This window comes from Mobula birostris, chromosome 29, assembly GCF_030028105.1.
Source record: "Mobula birostris isolate sMobBir1 chromosome 29, sMobBir1.hap1, whole genome shotgun sequence".
Classification (NCBI taxonomy): Eukaryota; Metazoa; Chordata; class Chondrichthyes; order Myliobatiformes; family Myliobatidae; genus Mobula; species Mobula birostris.
This window is the reverse complement of record NC_092398.1, coordinates 25723781-25744905: the sequence shown is the minus strand read 5'-3', so window position 1 is coordinate 25744905 and position 21125 is coordinate 25723781. Positions and strand designations below refer to the sequence as shown.

The window sequence follows — 21125 nt, the reverse complement described above, 5'->3', positions numbered from 1 at the left end:
CTTGGCATACCCGCGGCGATAATCCCTCACCCCCTCTCGCTCAGGAGTGCTCCACAGTCTGTTCTCAGTAAGACCCCAATATCAGATGTGAACACCTTTCTCTCTGGGACTGGGTTTTGGGTCTATCTAGCCCCATGCGCTCTCTCCCCTCCATTTGTAATCCCCTGCCTCCGGGAGGAGGTGGGGTCAGAATGGAAACAGTCCCTTCTGCCCTTCATTGTCTGTGCTGACCATGGTGCCCTCCTGATGGTCTACATTGAGAACATCCATTTGAATGTTCCAGCACATTACAGGCCCTTCGGCCCACGATGTTGTGCTGACCTTTCAATCTACTCCAAGATGAATCTACCCTCCCCTCTCCTCCCACATAACTCCCCATTTTTCTATCATCCATGTGCTTTTCAAAGGGTTCCTCAAATGCTCCAATGTATGACCAGAAGATATAGGAGCAGAATTAGGCCATTTGGCCCATCGAGTCGGCTTCTGCTATTTCATCATGGCTAATCCATTTACCTTCTCAACCCCATTCTCCTACCTTCTCCCTGTATCCCTTCATGCCCTAACTAATCAAGAATCTATCAATCTCTTGCCTTAAATTTACCTAAAGACTTGGCCTCCACAGGCGCTTGTGGCAACGAATTCCACAGCTTCATCACTCTCTGGCTAAAGAAATTCCTCCTCATCTCCGTTCTAAAAGGACGTCCCTCTATTCTGAGGCTGTGTCCTCAGGACTTAGACTCTTTTCACCTTTGGAAATATCCACTCTATCAAGGCCTTCCTCCTCTGCTTTTACAATCACCCCTGACAGCACACAACACCATGCTCTGTGTATAAAACTCTCTGACATCTCCCTTACGCTTTCCTCCACTCATCATAAAATTATTTTCCTCTTGTATTTGCCATTTCTGCCAAGTCACTCCTCATCCTCTGCTCCAAAGAGAAAAGCCCTGGCTCGCTCAACCTTTCCTCATTAGACACCCTCTCTAATCCAGGCAGCATCCTAGTGAATCTCCTCTGCACCCTCTCTAATCCAGGCAGCATCCTAGTGAATCTCCTCTACACCCTCTCTAATCCAGGCAGCATCCTAGTGAATCTCCTCTGCACCCTCTCTAATCCAGGCAGCATCCTAGTGAATCTCCTCTACACCCTCTCTAATCCAGGCAGCATCCTAGTGAATCTCCTCTGCACCCTCTCTAATCCAGGCAGCATCCTGGTGAATCTCCTCTACACCCTCTAAGGCTTCCACATCCTTCCTATAATAAGGTGACCTGAACTGAACCAGAATACTCCAAGTGTGGTCTAACCAGGGGTTGTATAGAGCTGCAACATTACCTCACAGCTCTTGAACTCAAATTCATGGCCTGTGTCCCTCTGAAACTTGCCCATCCACGTACCTGTCCAAGTGTGTTTCAAACATTGTTAATGTTCGGGCCTCAACCACTGTCCATAGTAGCTCGTTCCATATACGATAAGACCAGATGGCATAGGAACAGAATTAGGCTACTCGGCCCATTGCGTTTGCTCCACCATTCTATCATGGCTGATTTACTATCTCTCTTAACCCAATTTTCCTGCCTAGTCCCCATAACCGTTGGCACCCTTACCAAGAACCTATCAACCTCCACTTTAAAAAGCTCAATAGGTATCCTTCAACCAGATGATATTTACAACGATTTCTCCATCTGGTGACCATCCACCTCTGCCCCAAATCCCCCCCCCCACCCAAATCACCTCCTAGTTCACCTCTTTCACCCTCTCGATCAGTCTGTCGCACGCACACGCTTACTCTCACTCCAGTTCCCCTCCACACCTCATGAAGACTATAAGATATAGACAAGAATTAGGCCATTCAGCCCATCGTTTGCTACACCATTTTCACCTTAGCTGACTTATTGCCTCGCTCAACACACACGAAACCCCCTTTTTAATTGAGAGCTGGCTCGTTAGTCCCTCGGCAGCAGCCACCGGACTCGGCAGTCAGAAAACCACCTTTTTCAGACTCCATATGACGAGAGTCGGTATGACTTGGGTCCCGTCAAACCTGTGAAGATGGGGTGTCCTGCCCACACGAACCTCGATCTGTGTAGTATCCTGCCCCCCTGCAATCGCCCATTGGCAAGAAAAATAACAGACCGTAGACTGCATACAATTATAAAGAAAGTATTTGAATGTTAACCAAAGAATTAAAGAAAAGAAAGTTTAAAAGACCAAAAAGGGGCCCATCATAATTAAACGGGTAAAGGTTGGAGCTCATCTTGAAGCGGTCTTTAACCCGCCGGCTGGACCGTGGAAGCACAAACCACCTTCCGAATGTCGCCCGAAATCCAGCGCGAACAAACGAGCGCCCCACGGGAGTACCGGTCCTTCCTCCTTGAAGCCATTTATCTGCACAATGCACGCGCGTAACAGGGGGCGGCATCCTCAGCTATTTCCCCTCCCGTCTTCCCCCAGCTCCTGCCAAAAAAAACCCTGACCCACACCAGTGCTCTCCAGCACCTTCTCCCCATTCCACCATCCTGACTGGCTGACACCACATTCCTAAGTTGAACAACAAAACCCCTTATCTCAGCTGAAACCCAAACAGGCTGACATCAGAACGGACTGCTCTTACAGAACTGCTTAAACGAAACACCCCGAGCACAGCAGCAGAAATCCTAACCAAGGCGTCACGCTGAAGGGTCTTGCCCTGAATCATCAGCTGTACTCTTTTCCATAGACGCTGCCCGGCCTGATGAGTTCCTCCAGTATGTTGTGTGTGTGCTGCTTGGATTTCCAGCATCTGCACATTTTCTCTTTTCTATTATCTCGCTCAACCCGCTTCTCCTGCCTTCCCCCATAAACTATGACCCCCTCACTGATCAAGAACCTGTCAACCTCCGCTTTAAATCTACCCAATGACTTGGCCTCCACGGCCGTCTGTGGCAATCAATTCCACAGATTCACCACCCTCTGGCTAAATGAATTCCTCATCCCTATTCCAAAGGGACATCCTTCTAATCTGTGTATGCCTAATTAAAAACAAACCCGGACCTGTCCCATCCTTGCCAACAACTTTGCTGAGCATACTTGCTGGGCCAAATGGTCTAATTCTGCTCCTATGTTTTATGATCTTATTCTCAGGCTGTGCCGTCTGGTCCTAGACTCCCCCACGATATCCTCTCCACGTCCACTGTATCCAAGCCGTTCAATATTCGATACGTTTCAGTGAGATCCACCTTCCCAACACCACCACCACCACCATTCTTCTAAACTCCAGTGAGCTCAGGCCTGCAGCCATCAATTGCTCCTCGTATGTTAACTCCTTCATTCCCGTGATCATTCTCGCCAACGGCGCAATAATCGGTGTGGTCTGACCAACGCCTTATGAAGCGTCAGCGTGGACTTTATATGAGCCACTCCCCGTGGGAAAATCTTTCGGCCTTAAGTGTGTTCCATCTTACTGGAAACCTGTGCCCTTTAGTTTTAGGTTCCCCTGCTCTGTGGGAGGGTGGAGACTCCTTCCTCATACTCATCTGTCACTCTAACCTTCCTCTTTTCGCTCTGCCCCAATCCTTGCCCCTCTCCCTCGGGCCTGGTAACTCCTTGAGCTTTGCAGCGGAGGCAGAAGTGGGAATGTGCGGTGGCCCGAAGCGGAAAAGTGCCTGTCGCTCCGGGAGAGCGGGAATCAAGGAGAGAATTGGTTTCTGCTACCTGACCGCTCCCCCCACCCCCACCCCCTGAGAAAGGGACGGGGAGCCGGAAGAGGAGGGTGATAATGTGACTGAACGTATTCTGCAACCTGTCCCCCAAACCCAGCAAGGGAGAGAGAGACGGAGGAGGACTGGAAAGGAGGGAGATTCTGTAACTAGATGTACCCTGCTGTCTTCAGCACCCCCCTCCCCCATGAGAAAGGGAGAAGCGGAATCGGGAGAAGGAGAGAATCTTATTCTGCTACCTCTTCCCCCCCCCCCCCGAGAAAGGGAAGAGAGCTGGCAGAGACAGGAGAGGAGAGTGATAATGTAACTGAACGTGTTCTGCAACCTGCCCCTCCCCCGAGAATGTGCATTTTATACTGACTTTCCTTTGACCGATGAATGTGTTAATAAAGGGAATGATAAATCTTTCCAAGTCGAGTTTATTGTCATCGGAACACGCACACGGCTGCAGAGGGGCACTGACACACTTACTTGTGACAACAGCAGATTCAAGGTGAACACAAATTTCACACATTTTTAAACAAGCAAACACAATTAGAATGATTCTAGTTGGCAACCCCGTCCCCATCTATCTACGCTCAGAGGCCACGTTATTGGGTACACTTGCTCGTTGGTGCAAATATCTAATCAGCCAATCAGGTGGCGACAACTCGATGCATTAAAGCATGCCGACATGGTCAAGAGGTTCAGTTGTTCAGACCAACATCAGAATGGGGAAGAAATGTGATCTAAGTGTCATTGACCACGGGGTGATTGTTCGTGCCAGATGGGGTGGTTCGAGTATCTCAGAGACTGCTGATCTGCCATTTTCAACAGTTGAGTGTGAAAATCAAACGATCTCTCTCTCTCACACACACGCATCTAGTGAGCCACAGGTCTTTGGGCGAAAACTGCTTGCCAATGAGAGCCAGACAAGAGAAATTCTGCAGATGCTGGAAGTTCAAGTAACACACTCGCACAATGTTGGAGGAACCCAGCAGGCGAGTCAGCATCTGAGGGACAGATTAAGCAGCTGACGTTTTGAGCTAAGCCGTTTCAGGTCCTGATGAAGGGTGTCGGGTCTGACGAGTAATTCGACTCATTACTCTTTAACGCAGATGCTGCCTCACCCGCTGAGTTCCTCCAGCATTGTGTGTGTGTGTGAAATCACAAGCGAGAGAAAATCTACAGACGCTGGAAATCCAACAACACCCACAAAGTGCTGGAGGAACTCAGCAGGCCAGGCAGCATCGATGGAAAAGAGTACAGTCGACGTTTCGGGCCAAAACCCTTTGGCGGGACTGGAGGGGAAAAAAAAAGCTGAGGAGTAGATTTAAAAGGCGGAGGAAGGGGAGGGAGAACAACCCGGTGATAGGTGGAGGGGGTGGGATGAAGTAAAGAGCTGGGAAGTTGATTGGTGAAAGAGACAGAAGGACTTGGAAGAAAGGAAAAAGGCAGGGAGGAGCACCAGAGCGAGGCGATGGGCGGGCAAGGAGATAAGGTGAGGATGGGAAAAGGAGATCGGAAATGGTGAAGGGAGTGGGGAGTGGTTGGGGGCATAACCGGAAGTTAGAAAAATCGGTGTTTATGCTACCCAAACGGAATGTATGGCGTTGTTCCTCCAACCTAAGTCATCACGACAGTGGAGGAGGCTATGGATGAACATACCCGAATGGGAATGGGAATGGGAAGTGGAATTAAAATGGGTGGCCACTGGGAGATCCCGCTTGTTCTGATGCATGGAGCGTAGCTGCTCGGCGAAGTCGTCTCCCAATCTACGTCGGGTCTCACCACCATATAGGAGGCCACACTGAACACAGTGAATGACCCCAACAGACCCACAGGTGAAGTGTCGCCTCACCTGGAAGGACTGTTTCGGACCCTGATGGTAGTGAGGGAGGTGTATGGGGGAGGCTTAGCACATGTTCCGCTTGCAAGGATAAGTGCCAGAAGGGAGATCAGTGGAGAGTTACGAATGGACAAGGGAGCCGCGTAGGGAGCGGACCCGGCGGAAAGCGGAAAGTGGGGGTGGGGAAGACGTGCTTGGCGGTGGAATCCAGTTGGAGGTGGAGAAGGTTTCGAAGAATTATGTGCTGAAAGCTGTTGGGGTGGTAGGTGAGGACAAGAGGAACCCTATCCCTGGTAAGGTGGCTGGAGGATGGGGTGAGAGCAGACGTGAGCGAAATGGAAGAGATGCGTTTGAGGGCAGCGTTGAAGGAGATGTCCTCTTTGAAAAAGGAGGACACCTCCTTCGTTCTAGAATGAAAAGCCTCATTCTGAGAGCAGATGCGGCGGAGACGGAGGGATTGAGAAAAGGGGATGGCATTTTACAAGTAGCAGGGTGGGACGGGGTATAGTCCAGATAGCTGTGAGAGTCCATGGGTTTTTATAGACGTCAGTGGATAAGCTGTCTCCGGAGACAGACACTAAGATCGAAAAAGGGAAGGGAGATGTCGAAATGGACCTGGTGAACTTGAGAACGCAAACACGAGGAAATCTGCAGATGCTGGAATTTCATGTGTGTTGGTGAATTTGAGGGCAGAGTGGAAGCTGGAGGTAAAGTGGATGAAGTTGACGAGCTCATCACGGGTGCTGGAAGCAGCGCCAACGCAGCCGTCGATGTAGCGTAGGAAAAGGTGTTTGTGCGTGCTGTTGATCAGAGGTCAGAGGAGAACGCCCCTCACACAATGCGGAGATTCCTCAGCACCTCTCCTTCAGTGCAAAGCTCCTTCATCACCGCCTCCCACCCCAGCCAGAGATCCCACAATGCGGAGATAACTCCACTCACAGCCCCTCCCACAGTCAGACGCTCCCTTGTTTTTCTCTGAACATTTGAAGTGTGGGGAAATACTTCAGTTCTACAAATTTCCCGGAAAATTGGTTCGTTTTCCCAGCAAGGAGCCGCAAAACCTCGCGGGCCAATGAGAGGACGGCCATCTTCATTAATATTCAGCAAGGCGCTAAATTATTCATCATAAAGTTGCCCGGTCCTCAAATCACGGCTTCTTACTCGATGATGTCACGGCCCGTGACCGGAACCTGAAACTCGTTCGCTGCAGCGGTGCTGGCACTCGGGTTCCGAAGGAGCGTCCCGGGGGTATTGTGGGGTAGGTGGGGTGGGTGGGAGAGTCTCGGGGCGAATGTGGTTAGGTGTGAGTGGGAGGGGGACGACGTCCCGGGAAGAGGGTCGGTTAGCTGAGGGAGGGAGCGTCCAGGGGGAGAGTGGGGTAGGTTGGTGAGGGAATGGAGTGTAGGGTAGGGGGAATCCCGAGCTGTGTGGTGGAAGTGGGGTGGGGTAGCGTCCCGGGGACAATGTGAAGAGGGGAGCGTCCCGGGGGAAATGTGGGGGAGGTGGGAGGGCGTCCTGTGTGGTCGGTTGGGGATGGAGCATCCCGGGTTACGTGGGGAGGGGGTGATTTGTGGTAGTTGTGAGTGGGGGAAGGTGCGGATAGTGAACATCCGGGTGGGGGGGGGCTGTGGGGAAGGAGGAGTGCGGGGAGAGTATCTCGAGGAGAATGTGTGATAGGTGGCCGGGAAGCATCCCAGGGGGAGTCTGGGATAGGTAGGGGGAGGAAGTGTCCTGGGGGAAGGGGTTGAGAACCCGGAAATGGTGTGGGGTAGGTGGGTGATGGAGTGTCCCTACTGCAGTGTGGGGTAGGGAGAATCCCGGGGCAGTGTGGTGGAGGGGGAAGCATCCCTGGGGCAATGTGGGATAGGTGGGAGGCGAGAATCCTGCGGGGGGAGTGTGGGGTAGGTGGGGGGTGAATGCCTCGGGGGTGTGTGGGGTAGGTCGGGGTGTGGGGGAGCATCCCAGGGGGGAATCTGGAGTAGGCGGCTTCCTGAGGGGAGTGTGGATGATGAGGGAGGGGGGAGCGTCCTGGTTGAGGGTGGGAATATGTGGTGTAGGTGGTGTGGGGAGTGTCCTGATGGTAGTGAAGTGGTGAGGGGCAGGGTGTTATGTCCTGGCAGAGGAGGGAGCCCTGGGGCTTGCAGGCAAAGGAGGGGTTTTTGGGAGACTGGAGTGTCTGGTGAGGAAGCTATTGGGGCTGTGATTTGAGGTTCTTGAGGTGTGTGTCCGGGTTCCATGTCCGATGGGAGGGAGAAGGCCATTGCTCAAGGGAATTCGGGGGGCTGGGGGTGAGGGGAGGCAATGTGGGTTGGTTGGGAGGGAGAGAGTACAGGTGAGAGTATGGGAGGAGAAATTGGGTGTTGGAGAGGGGTGGTGAAGTGAGTTGGTTTTTCGAGAAGAGTGCGGAGAAGGAAGGGGTGAGATCCAGGATCTCCCCCTTTCCATGCAGATCCCAGGATCTCCTCCCCCATGGACACCCCCCATCTCCCAGTTCCAGAGCTCCAAGTGGGAGGAGAATGGGAGCAGTTGAGCTGGGGCTAGTGGGAGAAGGGGAAGAGGTCAATGGAGAGGGTGTGTGAATGACGAGCCGGTACCTCGCGTTCCCTGTCCCCGGGGCAAGAACTCACCCCTCTGCCTATACCTGTCCCTTCTGCAGCTGACGGCACGATGGCCTTGCGGAAGAAGGTATTATTGAAAGTGATCATCCTGGGAGACTCCGGGTGAGCAGCGCGTCAGAACTTCGGAAACATGGTGGCAGTCGGGGAGTGTGTGGTCCTGAAGACCAGGGTTGGGTGGGGAATAGCCCCTTCCTCTCTGGATTAGAGGGCATGAGTTTTCTTTGGAGTGCTGGAGGGGAGCTCTGGCAGGGATTTGTTTATAAGATTATGAGAGGCATAGTGTAGACAGGCAGTATCTTTTTCACAGGGTCAGAATATCCGAAACCAGGGGGCATGCATTCTGATGAATAGTCCTGACGAAGGGTCTCGGCATGAAACGTCGACTGCACCTCTTCCTAGGGATGCTGCCTGGCCTGCTGTGTTCACCAGCAACTTTGATGTGTGTTGCTTGAATTTCCAGCATCTGCAGAATTCCTGTTGTGTGGGCATGCATCATTCAAGTTGAGAAGCGGTAAATCGGAGGGAGATGTGAGGAGCAAAGTTTTTACGGAGTATGGTCGGTGCCTGGCGCGGTGGTAGAGGCAGATATGTCTGGCAGTGACAAACGTGCAAGAATATGGATGTCGTGTAGGCAGATGAGATCAGTTTAGTTGGCCATTTGATCAGTAATTCACTTGGTTCAGCAGGACTTTGTGGGCCGAAGGGCCTGTACTGTTCCGTATCTGTGTCCATGCTGGGGCCGGGCTGTGTGATGTCTTTGATGACCCGGCTGCTCTGCTGAGGCAGTGAGATGGCGCGGTTAGAGTTCGCGGAGGGGAGGCTGCTTCCTGCGAGGTACCGGACCGCATCCGTAACTGTCTGCGGATTCCTGCGGCCGGGGTCGGAGCAGCTGCCGGACTGAGCCGGCGATGGACTTGCAGTTGAAGGAAGTCACTGTTCCTGAGCCTGGAGGTGCGGGACTCAAGGCTCCTGTACCTCCTGCCCGATAGGAGATGAGGGAAGATGGGTGGTGGGGATCTTGGGCTGTCTCCGAGGGAGGCAGGGGTCTGGTGTTCGGGAGGGGGTGGGTGGATGGGGTGGGGTGCCAATTTGGTGCTGACATTTCTTCCCCCTCTCCACTCCCCAGGGTGGGGAAGACCTCACTGATGAATCAGTATGTGAACAAGAGGTTCAGTAACCAGTACAAAGCGACTATCGGCACCGACTTCCTCACCAAGGAAGTGATGCTGGGTGACCGGCTGGTCACCATGCAGGTGAACGCCTCTCCTCCATCACTTGGTGCTGCCTGTCCTCAGTGCTCTTTTTCATTCTCTCTGCTCCCTCGTTCTTTCTCAATACCCAACACCTCTCCTCGCTGTGTCTGACCCCAGGAGTGTGTGGTGGGATGGTGTGGGGCGGGGGGGGAGCTTTACTCTGTGTCTGACACCGGGAGTGGGTGATGGGACGGTGTGGAGGGAGCTTCACACTGCGCGTGACCCCGGGAGTGTTTGATGTGGAGGGAGCTTCACTCTGTGTCTGACCCCAGGAGTGTGTGATGGGACGGTATGGTGTGCCTGACCCTAAGAGTGTGGTGTGACTGTATCATGCTCCATCCTGCAGATCTGGGACACGGCCGGCCAGGAACGGTTCCAATCCCTGGGCATGGCCTTCTACCGCGGCGCCGACTGCTGCGTACTGGTGTTCGATGTCACCGCACCCAACACCTTCAAGGCGCTGGACAGCTGGCGGGACGAGTTCTTGATCCAGGTCAGCCTGCGGGACCCCGAGAACTTCCCCTTTGTTGTCCTGGCCAACAAGATCGACCTGGAGGCTCGTCTGGTGCCCAGCAAGCAGGCGCTGGTCTGGTGCCAGAGTAAAAACAACATCCCCTACTTTGAGACTAGCGCCAAGGAAGCCATCAACGTGGATCAGGCCTTCCAGACCATTGTCCTCAATGTTCTGAAGCAGGTATCTGAGCATGCACTACAGGAGGGTTTTGGAGAGGGAGTTCAGCCTTCTTTATCCCTTTAACTTTTCCACCCATCACCTCTCAGCTTCTCACCTTGCCCTTTCCCCCAAATACCTGGCTCCACCTATCACCTCCCAGCCTGTCCTCCTTCCCCACCTTCTTCCCTTTTCTTTCCAGTCCTGGTAGGACCTTGAGACCATAAGGTATAGGAGCAGAATCTGAGGATTCAGTCCATCAAGTCTGCTCCACCATCTCATCATGGCTGATCCAATTTTCCTCTCAGCCCCATTCTTTTGGCTTCACCCTGTATCCCTTCATGCCCTGACCAATCAAAACTCTGTCAGCCTTTTCCTTAAATATACATAAAGACTCGGCCTCCGCAGCTCCTCGTGATGACAAATTCAATAGATTCACCATTCTCTGGCTGAAGGGATACCTCCTCATCTCTGTTCTAACAGGACACCCCTCTATTCTGAGCTGGTGTCCTCTTTGACTCTCCCACCATAGGAAACATCCTTTACATATCCACTCTATCAAGGCCTTTCTCCATTCAATAGGTTTCAATTGGGCCACCCCTCATCCTTCTAAATTCCAGAGAATACAGCCCAGAGCCATCAACTGCCCTTCATATGACAAGCCTTCACTCCTGGAATAATTTTGATGAATCTCCTTTGAAACCCTCTCCAGTTTCAGCACATCCTTTCTAAGATAAGGGATCCAAACCTGCTCACGGTACTCCAAGTGAGGTCTCACAGTGCTTCATAAAGTCTCAATGTTACATCCTTGTTTTTATATTCTGGTTCTCTTGAAATGAATGCTAACATCACATTTGTCTTCCTCACCACAGACTCAACCTGCAAATTAACCTTTAGAGAATCCTGCACATGACTCCCAAATCCCTTTGCACCTCAGTTTTTTTGTATTCTCTCTCCATTTAGAAAATAGTCAACTCCAAAGTGCAGGACCATACATTTGCCAACACTGTATTCCATCTGCCATATCTTTGCCCATTCTCCTAATCTGTCTAAATTCTAATGTAGCCTCGCTACTTCCTCAAAACAGCCCGCCCCTCCACCTATCTTCATATCACCTGCAAACTTTGCAACAAAGCCATCAATTCCATCATCCAAATCATTGACATATAATGTAAAAAGAATCAGTCCCAACACTGACCCCAGTGGAACACCACTAGTCACCAGCAGCCAACCAGAAAAGGCTCACTTTATTCCCTCTCTTTGCCTCCTGCCAATCAGCCACTGCTTTATTCATGTTAGAATCTTTTGCAGTTGCCTGTTAAGCAGCACCTTGTCAAATGCTTTCTGAAAATCCAAGTGTGGCACCTTGTCAAATGCTTTCTGAAAATCCAAGTGCACAGCATCAACTGATTCTCCCTCATTTATCCTGCTTGTTATTTCTTCAAAGAATTCCAACAGATTTGTCAGGCAAGATTTTCCCTTGAGGAAACCATGCTGACTGTAACCTATTTTATCATGTGCACCCAAATACCCAGAAACCACATCCCTAATTGATTTCAACATCTTCCCAACTGCTGAGTTCAGACTAAATGTCCTATAATTTGTTTTCTTCTGCCTCACTCTCTTCTTGAAGAGTGGAGTGACATTTGCAATTTTCCAGTCTTCCAGAACCATTCCAGGATCTAGTGATTCTTGAAAGATTATTACTAATGCCGCCACAATCTCTTAAGCTACCTCTTTCAGAACCCTGAGGTGTACACCATCCCATCCAGGTGACTTATCTACCTTCAGACCTTTCAGTGTCGCAAGAACCTTCTCTCTAGTAATGGTAACTTCACACACTTCATGACCCCCCGACACCTGGACCTTCCACCATACTGCTAGTGTAATCGACAATGAAGACTGATGCAAATACTTATTCAGCTCAACTGCCATTTCCTTGTCCCCCATTACTGCCTCCCCAGCATTGTTTTCCAGCAGTCTGATATTCACTCTTGTCTCTCTTTTTACACTGTATTTCAAGAAACTTTTGGTACCCTCTTTAATATTGTTGGCAAGCTTACTTTTGTATTGAATCTTTATCTTAATGACTCTTAACTGCCTTTGTTGGTTTTTAAGATCTTCCTAATCCTCTAACTTTTTTTTCTTTACCGTATGCCCTGTCTTTGGGTTTTATGTTGGCTTCGACGACTTCTGTTGGCCACCGTTGTGCCATCTTGCCTTTAGAATACTTCCGCTTTGGGATGTATAGATCCTGTGCCTTCCCAATTGCTTCCGGAAATTCCAGCCACTGCAGCTACGCCTTCTGCCTTGCCAGCGTTCTTTTCCAATCAATTCTGGCCAACTCCTCTCTCATGCCTCTGTCATTCCCTTTACTCCACTGTAATACTGATACACCTGTCTTTAGCTCTTCTCAAATTTCAGGGTAAATTCAATTATAGTGTGATCACCTGCCCCTAAGGTTGTTTTACCTTAAGCTTTCAACTCCTTTCTGGTTCATTGTATAACGCCCAGTCGAGAATAGCTGATCCCCCAGGGGGTTCAGTCATGAGCTGCTCTAAAAAAAGGTGCTCGTAGGTATTCTAGAAAATTCGTCCTCTTGGAAACTAGCTCTTCTTTCAGTTAGTCCTGACGAAGGGTCTCGGCCCGAATCAAGAGATGCTGCCTGGCCCGCTGCGTTCACCAGCAAATTTTATGTGTGTTGCTTGAAATTCCAGCATCTGCAGATTTCCTCGTGTTTGGGTTTTCCCCCGGTGACGGCCCATTTTGATTCCATTGCGAGAGGCCAGATCTCCAGGTGGCCACCCATTTCAATTTGACTTCCCGTTCCAACACAATCCATGGCCTCCCCTATCGCCACGTTGGGGCCACACCCAGTTTGGTAAGCAGCACCTCACGTTCCACCTCCAACCCGATGGCACAGACATCGACTTCCCTAACTTCTGGTCACCACCTACCTCTGCCCCCAGCAGCTCCCTTACCCTCTTGATCAGTCCGTCACCCAACACCCCTCCCCCACACACACACATACTCTCCTCACCCTGGTTCCTCTCTCCTCCCCACCTCCTTTAGACCGGTGGTCCCCAACCTCCGGGCCGCGAAGCATGCGGGGGTGCAGCGGTAGCCAGAGCGCACCCAGCACATCTTTAAGAAAAAAGTTGAAATAAACAAGCTAGTTAATTAGGTGCTGCCCAGATCAGAGGCGATTGCCGATTTCACTTGCTCTACGCGATGTTCTCTCCTCTTTCCAGGGTGATGGAGCCTTTAGCTGTTCCATTGTTTGGTCAATTCAAACTCCAGCCCAGACGGGCTGAAAAGTCAGGGCTGTCAGGATCGAGGTGACATGTTGAATCTACACAAACTTCTAATACAGTACAGGCATTGCCGTGCTTTCTTTGTAATGACAGTTACGTGCTGGTCCCAAGACAGATCCTCTGACACTCTTGACAGAGAGAAACGTCAATCCTTAATGCCGAAGAATTTAAAGTTATTGCCCCTCTCCACCTCAGTTCCTCTAATGAAGACTGGCTTCTGGACGGCACCTAATTAATTAGCTTGTTTATTTCGGCTTTTTTCTTAAAGATGTGCTGGGTGCGCCTGGGCTACTGCTGCACCCCTGCATGCCTCCTGGTATCAGTCTGTGGCCCGGAGGTTGGGGACCACTGCTTTAGACCATAAGACATTGAACAGAATTAGGCCTTTCGGCCCATTAAGTCTGCTCCGCCATTCCTTTATGGCAGCGTTATTATCCCCGTAACATTTGACCTCCAACTGATCAAGAACCTATCAACCTCCGCTCTAAATATACCCAATGGCTTGTCCTCCACATCTGCCTGTGGCAATGAATTCCACAGACTCACCACCCTCTGGCTAAAAACATCCGAAGTACATGTAGGTCACCCTGAAATTTGTTTTCTTGCAGCATACTCAATAATTCCAATAACCATAACATAATCAAAGGCCACATCGAACAGGGCAGACATCACACACATCACGGGTAAAGCCCTTCAACTACTGAGCACATCTACATGAAACGCTGTTGTAGGAAAGCAGCATCCATCATCAGAGTGCCCCACCATTCAGACCAAGCTCTTGCTGCTGCCATCAGGTAGAAGGTGCAAGAGCCCTCCAGACTCACAACACTAGATTCAGTAACAGCTACTACCCCTCAACCAAAAGGCTCTTGAACAAAGGGGATAAGTGTACTCGTCCATCGATTGAGATGTTCCCACAACCAATGGTTCTCACTTTAAGGACGCTTTAGCTCGTTATCAGACGTTCTCATTATAGACAATAGGTGCAGGAGTAGGCCATTCAGCCCCTCGAGCCAGCACCACCATTCACTGTGATCACAGCTGATCAACCACAATCAGTACTCTTTCCTGCCCTCTCCCCATATCCCTTCACTCTGCTATCTTTAAGAGCTCTGTCTAACTCTTTTTTGAAAGAATCCAGAGAATTGGCCTCCACTGCCTTCTGAGGCAGAGCATTCCTCAGAACCACAATTATCTATTCGTATTTATTTATATTTGCATTTGCATAGTTAGTTGCCTTCTGCACTCTGGTTGATCTTTCACTGATCCTGTTATAGTTACTACTCCATAGATTTGCAGAGTATGCCCACAGGAAAATGAATCTCAAGTGACATATAGGTATTATTATAAATTTTACTTTGGACAACTAGTGTACAAAAGACAATAAACTGTGGAAATACAAAAGAAATAATAATAAACAAATAAGCAAGACAAATCGAGGACCTCAGATGACGAGTCCTTGAAGGTGAGTCCATAGGTTGTGGAAACAGTTCAGTGTTGGGGCTAGTGAAATTATCCTCTCTGGTTTAGGAGTCTGATGGTTGAGGGGTAATAACTGTTCTGGAACCGGGTGGTGTGAGTCCTGAGGCTCCTGTACCTTCTTCCCGATGGCAACAGTGAGATGAGAGCACATCCTGTGTGGTGGGCGGGGGTCCCTGATTAATAATGCTGCGTCCTGTTCTGAGGGTGTGTCCTCTGGTCCTCGACTCCCCCACTATAGGAAACATCCTGTCCGTGTCCACTCTATTCAGGCCTTTCAATATTCACTTGGGTTTCAATGAATTCCACAACCCTCCCCCCCCCCCCCGCAACTTCATTTCACGTTTCACCTTCCTCTGTCATCTTCAGCTCAGATATTATACCCACATCTCCCCCACCCCTATCTGCTCGCTACCCTGACTCCTCACTTGGCGCTATCAGTCTCCACTCCTTCCCCTCACCTCCCTCTTCCTTTCCAGTCCAGGAGAAAAGCCTCTGATGGAATCGTTGCCTCTCCACGTCCCTCCGCAGAGTCTGCCCGGCCCGCTGGCCTCCTGCAGGCGTTGGAGTGCGGCTCAAATCCCCGACACTGCTTCTCCCTGTGGGGTTCAGCGGTTTGCTGCGTGTAGGAGGATTGTCTGGGTGGGGGGGGGGGTGGGTTTGGGTGCGATCTCCTGTCCCTTGGCTGGGCTGGGCTGGACTGGACGCATTGAGTGATGGTCTCTCTCTCTCCCCTCACCCCACAGGAGTCTGAGATTGATCTCTACAGTGAATACTCCGATCAGATTCGGCTGGACCAGGCCGACAGGGCGGCAGCGGATGCAGACAGCTGCCAGTGCTGACCATCGGGGGGGGGGATGGTTGGTGGGGGCTAAGCGGTGAGATCCGGTTATTTACCGCACTCTGTGCACCCCCTCACCTCGTTCAAGAAGAGGAATGCCCACCTTCACTCTAGTAACCCTCCTGGCCACTGCCTCCCTCTGGTGTGGGGCCAACTCCCTGCCATCTGGGTGGGGCTGAGTCCTGCTCCCCAGAAACTCTTTCCACCTGGATTATTTGTTAAACCAAGCATGTACCCCACGTGAAACAGGGAAACTGAACAGCGGGACCCCTGACCCCAAGCTGGTTTGTCCCGTCGAGCCCTCAGTAACCTCCCTGGCCCAGGACAGGAGAGGGAGGGGGCTGTCTCCAACCAGCGTCAGCATCTCAGGACGAGGCAGGAATCCATCTCCTCTGGGCTGGATAGTAGACAAGGCAGACAGAGAGAGGTTGGAACCCAGTGACACTCCCACCCCCTGGCCCACAGGAGAGGGTGGGGGAGGCTGTCTCCATCTTTTGTGACTCTCTCGCCCCGTCCCAGGACAAGGGAGTGGTCTGACCCTACCGGGCTGGGTAGCAGACAGGGTAGAAAGAGAACTGGACGCCAGTGACACCACTCCCCGGCCCAGAAGAGGATTCAGGGGCCATCTCCAGCCTGTGTCACCCTTGCAACTGTCCCGGGACAAGGGAAGGCCTCATGACCTCTGGGCTGGGCAGCAGGCAAGGGAGAGTTAGGGACGGGCATCAGTGACCCTGCGCAGGAAGAGGAGGGGAAGGGTTGTCACTTGGGTGGAGGGAGGGGCCAGAACCCTCTGGCGCTGGGCAGCGGAGAAGGTAGTCATACTCCCATCCTGTCCCCTTTCTGGGGATGGAGTTTGAGAGGGGGAAGGAGAGGATGATCAGGAACGGTTGGACGGTGATCTCCCCCAAATCCCCGCCCTCCTGTCCCAGATTGTGGGACGGGTGCAGAGGGAGGCCACACCGTAGTTTGTGTGAGGTCGGTGGAAGTAACAAGTGGGGACGTCCTGCCCCCCTCTCTCCCAGGTAAAGGCTGGGGTCTCCCCACCAGCCCTGTCTGGCTCTCCTCCCCATCTGCTTCGCCTATTGGCCGCCTTTAGTGTTTCTGTTCTTTGGGAGGGGTTGGTGTGGAGGGTGGGGTGATGTTTACAGATTTCTGACTTTTTCCCTTCCTGTATCGCTCCCCCCACAACTTTCTCCCAGGCCAGAGTCCCCGAACGCCACACTTTCCGGTTAACCACGCCTGCTGCCACTGAAGGTGGACCGGAACGGACAGCAGGTTAATAAAAACTGATTTGAGGTTCCTTCTGGAATGGTCTTCCCCCACTCTCTGTTCTTGAGTCTGGTGTCGGTTGGCACCCGCCCCTCCACCCTGGGGTGGGTGTGGGGGGCTGGAATCGAACTCCCCGTCCCCGTCAAACACTCCTCGGTCCTCAGAGGTTTCGTCGTGCTGGAGTCACGCAGCACGGAAATGGGTTCCTCGACCCAAGATAGTGCCCGTATTCGCTTGTGTTTCTGCGTGTCTGTTCCCACCCTCGCCACGTGTCCCTCTGTGTACTGCTCCCATATTGACCCCCCCCCCCCGGTTTACCCGAGCCCCTCTGGCTGAGGCAGAGCAGATCCCTCCAGTGGGGAGTTGAAAACTTCCCCGGACACTTGGTCCCGGGTCCCGTTGCCGACATCCGGATTTGGACTGCAGACGGTACAGTCGCCTCCCGTGCAGGAGCAGCGACTGAAGTGTGTGCGCGCGCGGGGGATAGGTTTGTCAGGAGGGTCCGCGGAGCGTAAAGGGTTAGCGCGGCGTGATCACATCGCGGGGGTTCGGAGTTCAATTCCGGCGTCCCCTTGGGGAGGAGTTTCTACCTCCTCCCCTACGGACTGCGCAGGTTTCCTCCGGGTGCTCTGGTTTCCTCCCACAGTCCAAAGGCGTACCGGTTGGCAGGTTAGTTGGTCATGGTGATAAGGGTGCGGTTAAATTGGGCGGCACGACTGGAAGGGCCGTGGGGGGGGGGGGGGCGACTCTGTGATGTATCTCAATAAATCAGTAAAGAAAAGTGAACTGTACCAGTGCCAGTGCCTGTCCCGGCCCACCCCCCCACCCCAACGGTAAGAAACAGGAACCACGGCCGTCGACACTCCGCCGTTTATTCCCGCAGTCCGCCCATTCCCCGCCGTCTCCGTACATCAGTCTGCACTTCCAGCTTGGGAGGCAGCCGCGCGCACACATGTCCCGAATCACCCACTGACAGCACCCCTGGGAGCTGGCCACCGCTGGACTGGTGGCCTGCAGCACCCCCCCCCCCCCCACCCCTAGCTCGAGCCGGCCGGTCCGAATCTGTCCATGGTCTCCAGCACCAGGGTGAGGTGGTCCAGGAAGGAGCTGACGGACACCCGGAGGATTCGGGCCTCCTCTGCCTCCCAGTGGCTGTGGAGAGAGGAGAGACAGGGGAGGGTGGGTGAGATACGGCAGGCAGCGAGGTGTTTGGCGTGGGTGGGAAATGGGGGGGGAGAGAGAGTGGGGGAAGACGGCGGCAAGAGATGGCGGAGAGAGATGGGGAGAGTGGGCGGGGGGGTTGACATGAAGCAAGAAGGGAGGCATTATTGTCACCCCCCCTACTGAGTGTGTGGGGGCAAAAATCTGGTGGCTGAGCTCACTAGAAAGGGTGGGAGTGTGGAAAGATGGGTGCTCCAAAGCATCACGACACCCGAGCCGCCCATCCCTGCCTTTTCACGAGTTTTGCGAGTCACTGGCGGCAGTTCTCGTCTCTCTGGTGCCTTTAAACCCCTCAGCTGGCTCTGCACATTCACCGAAACCCGATGGAGGTGGGCTTGCCCACTGCCCCACCTTTACTCTTGCCCTCCTCCTCGCTCCCTCCAAGAGGACCCCAACCTCGTCATAGGGTTTGGAGGCTCAATGACCTGGAGAGCCAGGTCGGCTGGAGTCAGGGCTTTGTGCTTTGGCTCCCGGTAGGGTCACCCATGCCAAGCAGGTCAAAGGGTAGAGGTCAGGCTAAGTGTGGTCCTCTGGGTTAGGGGGTTCAGCTCAGGGCTAACAACCCTGACTGGTCAAACAGAACGGTTACGGATCAAGCAGTGAAGAATCCTTCTACATCTGAATGCAACTATTCCTGAGCCTCCACCCGGGACTTGCATGACAGACAGTAGCGAAAACCCAGCTGAAGCTACTGACACGATGAACAACACTGCCAGAGACAGAGGACCCTCACTGCCGCATTAAAGACCAGTGGCGTAACGGGCAGTCAGTAAGTTAGGGGTGGTGGTGGGGGGGGGCTAAAACTAGGCTTGTCTTCTGCTTACTGGTTGAAAACCCAATTCGGCGGCCTTTCATCGATTCTGTGATGGCTGCTATTCTGTAGATTTGTTGAGTACGCCCGCAAGATAATGAATCTCAGGGTTGCAGATGCTGACGTATATATGTGCTTTGATAATAAAGTTACTTTGAACTTTCAAAGTGAGGGAGGGGGACAAGCAAGCAAGAAGGGCCTGTATTGACCCTGGCATTGAGGGCCCTAGAGAAGGTCCTCCAGCAGCCCCAAACTGCACATCCTGGCTCCGAACTGGAGTCTTGCACGTTTCTTAAGGGGCAGATAGGGACGGACAAGGAACGCGTGTCAAACACGGATTGTAAAGAAATAAATAAATTGGTGGTGTAGTGGGATGGGGTATGGGAGGAGATAGAAGGATACCACTCCACGGACTCACCCCTGAAGTGTGCAGCCTTGTACGGTTAAAGTTTTGCTGATTCCTCCTTTCCTGGGCTCGGCGTCCGGGCTGAGGGATCCCAAGGCGATCTGTGCCTCCCTCGCCGATGGGAAAGGGACAGTCAGATTACTGCGGCCCCTTGCTAAGGAGCGATAACAGAAATGGCGAGGGAAACGGGGCCCTGTTCCTGTGCCACCCACCCCACGCACAAGTACCCCGTGCCTCTCTGAAGCTGACTGGGACCTCCATGCCACTGTAAAAGCAGGATGGCTGCAGAGGGGGAGGTGTCTTCATGTAGGTGACTCACCTCCCGGGCCTTCCCACGGGTCACTGGCTGGAGTTAGTCCATGCACTCTGCATCCGCCACATTACCTTCTCCCTGCTCTATGGCTCAGGAGTGTGATAGGACAATCCCCACCTGCTGAGGTCCAACAACTGTAGAGAAGGCCAACACCATCCAGCCCACTTGTTTGGCATCCCATCCATGCCCCTGGACATCTCTCCCCACCACTGGTGGGCAGCGTGTGTCCGCAGAGTTCACATTGTTTTCTCGCTCGGGCAACTTTCACTATATCTCCTTCCAACTGCAGTGCCTCCCCAGCGAGGGGTAGCAGGGACCACCGTTACCCATAATCTCCACGCTCCCATCAGCCTGCTGTCCCAAATCTATGAGACCGTAAAGCATGAGAGAATTAGGCCATTCGGCCCATCGAGTCTGCTCTGCTATTTGATCACGACCACCGTCACTGGGTCTAAACCCTGCAGCCCCCTTCAACGGACTGTGGCGATTCAAGGGTGTGGCATGACCACCCCCCATTTTTTTTGAGGGCAGTTAGGGATGGGGAACATAAACTGGCCTTGTTGGATCTGACAAAGAAATGAAAGGCAATTTTGAAGGATTACTGGGCATCTCTGGTTTAACGTACAGAAATCGTCGAGACCCTTGCAACATTATAGAGACTACAACTCCCAGCAGGCTGCAGCACCCACAAGGCGCTCATGAACTGCAGCGCATGCGCTCCTTAAATTACACATTCACCCAAGAGCCTTCGCAATGGAGCGCATGCCCTGTTAGCAATAAACTATTAGACTGCATTCCCCAGGAGCCTCCGCGGCAACGTGCGCACAGAAATGAAATCTGGTCCTCAAAAGGGTGGGCGCATGCGCCACAGGGGGATGTATAGCCATATGACTACATTCCCCAGGAGCCTCCACGCTTAGCGCATGCGTACTTCACGAAAGACGGAGCGGCTCCCACCATACTGGTGTCTACCGTCTGTTTTCCCGGCGGGGTGAATCGGCCTTTACCCCGCCGTACCCCTCAGCTCCTTCATCTCCACCGTCGTCCCGGCGCACCCGGTCGAAGTCCATCAATCAAAGGATACAAGTGCAGCCGGTTGTCGCCGTTGGCAACCGCCTCCTCTCCCGCCGCCATGTTTGTGTTGGAAGCGCAGGCGCAACCACTGAGTAGAAGCGGTGGGGGGGGGGTGGGAAGGCGGGAGATACCAATGAGCGGAGGGGGAGGGGTGTTGTTGGGACCTGCCACTATGGAGAGGAGGGGCGGACTGTAGGAAGAAGCCAAGTACTTTGCAAAGGTGTGTGGGGTGGGTGGGGCTTCAGCTGTTCGTGGCCCCGCCCTCTTCCCCAGTGCTCAACCCCAGGGCGAACCGCAGGGGCCGCCCCTGCGTGAAATTGCGACGTGACTTGT

At 52.7% G+C, this 21125-nt stretch overlaps 2 protein-coding genes across 3 annotated transcripts; one reads left to right on the top strand and one right to left on the bottom strand.

Annotated features, from left to right (window-relative positions):
- Window positions 1-6658: 6658 nt before the first annotated feature.
- On the top strand, window positions 6659-17751 carry LOC140190313 (ras-related protein Rab-7a-like). 2 transcript variants are annotated; one of them, XM_072246938.1, is made up of 5 exons: window positions 6659-6781; window positions 8180-8243; window positions 9268-9394; window positions 9741-10088; window positions 15604-17751. In XM_072246938.1, exons 2-5 carry the CDS (start codon window positions 8191-8193, stop codon window positions 15697-15699), a joined length of 624 nt encoding a protein of 207 aa, XP_072103039.1. In that variant the 5' UTR covers window positions 6659-6781; window positions 8180-8190; the 3' UTR covers window positions 15700-17751. The 2 variants fall into 2 exon arrangements, with proteins under 2 accessions (XP_072103039.1, XP_072103040.1); XM_072246939.1 differs by lacking the exon at window positions 6659-6781 and adding an exon at window positions 7616-7741.
- Window positions 17752-17816: 65 nt separating this feature from the next.
- On the bottom strand, window positions 17817-20912 carry LOC140190314 (L antigen family member 3-like). The gene is made up of 3 exons (XM_072246940.1): window positions 20803-20912; window positions 19418-19546; window positions 17817-18119 (listed from the first exon to the last, which is right to left on the bottom strand). Exons 1-3 carry the CDS (start codon window positions 20850-20852, stop codon window positions 18005-18007), a joined length of 294 nt encoding a protein of 97 aa, XP_072103041.1. The 5' UTR covers window positions 20853-20912; the 3' UTR covers window positions 17817-18004.
- Window positions 20913-21125: the final 213 nt, after the last annotated feature.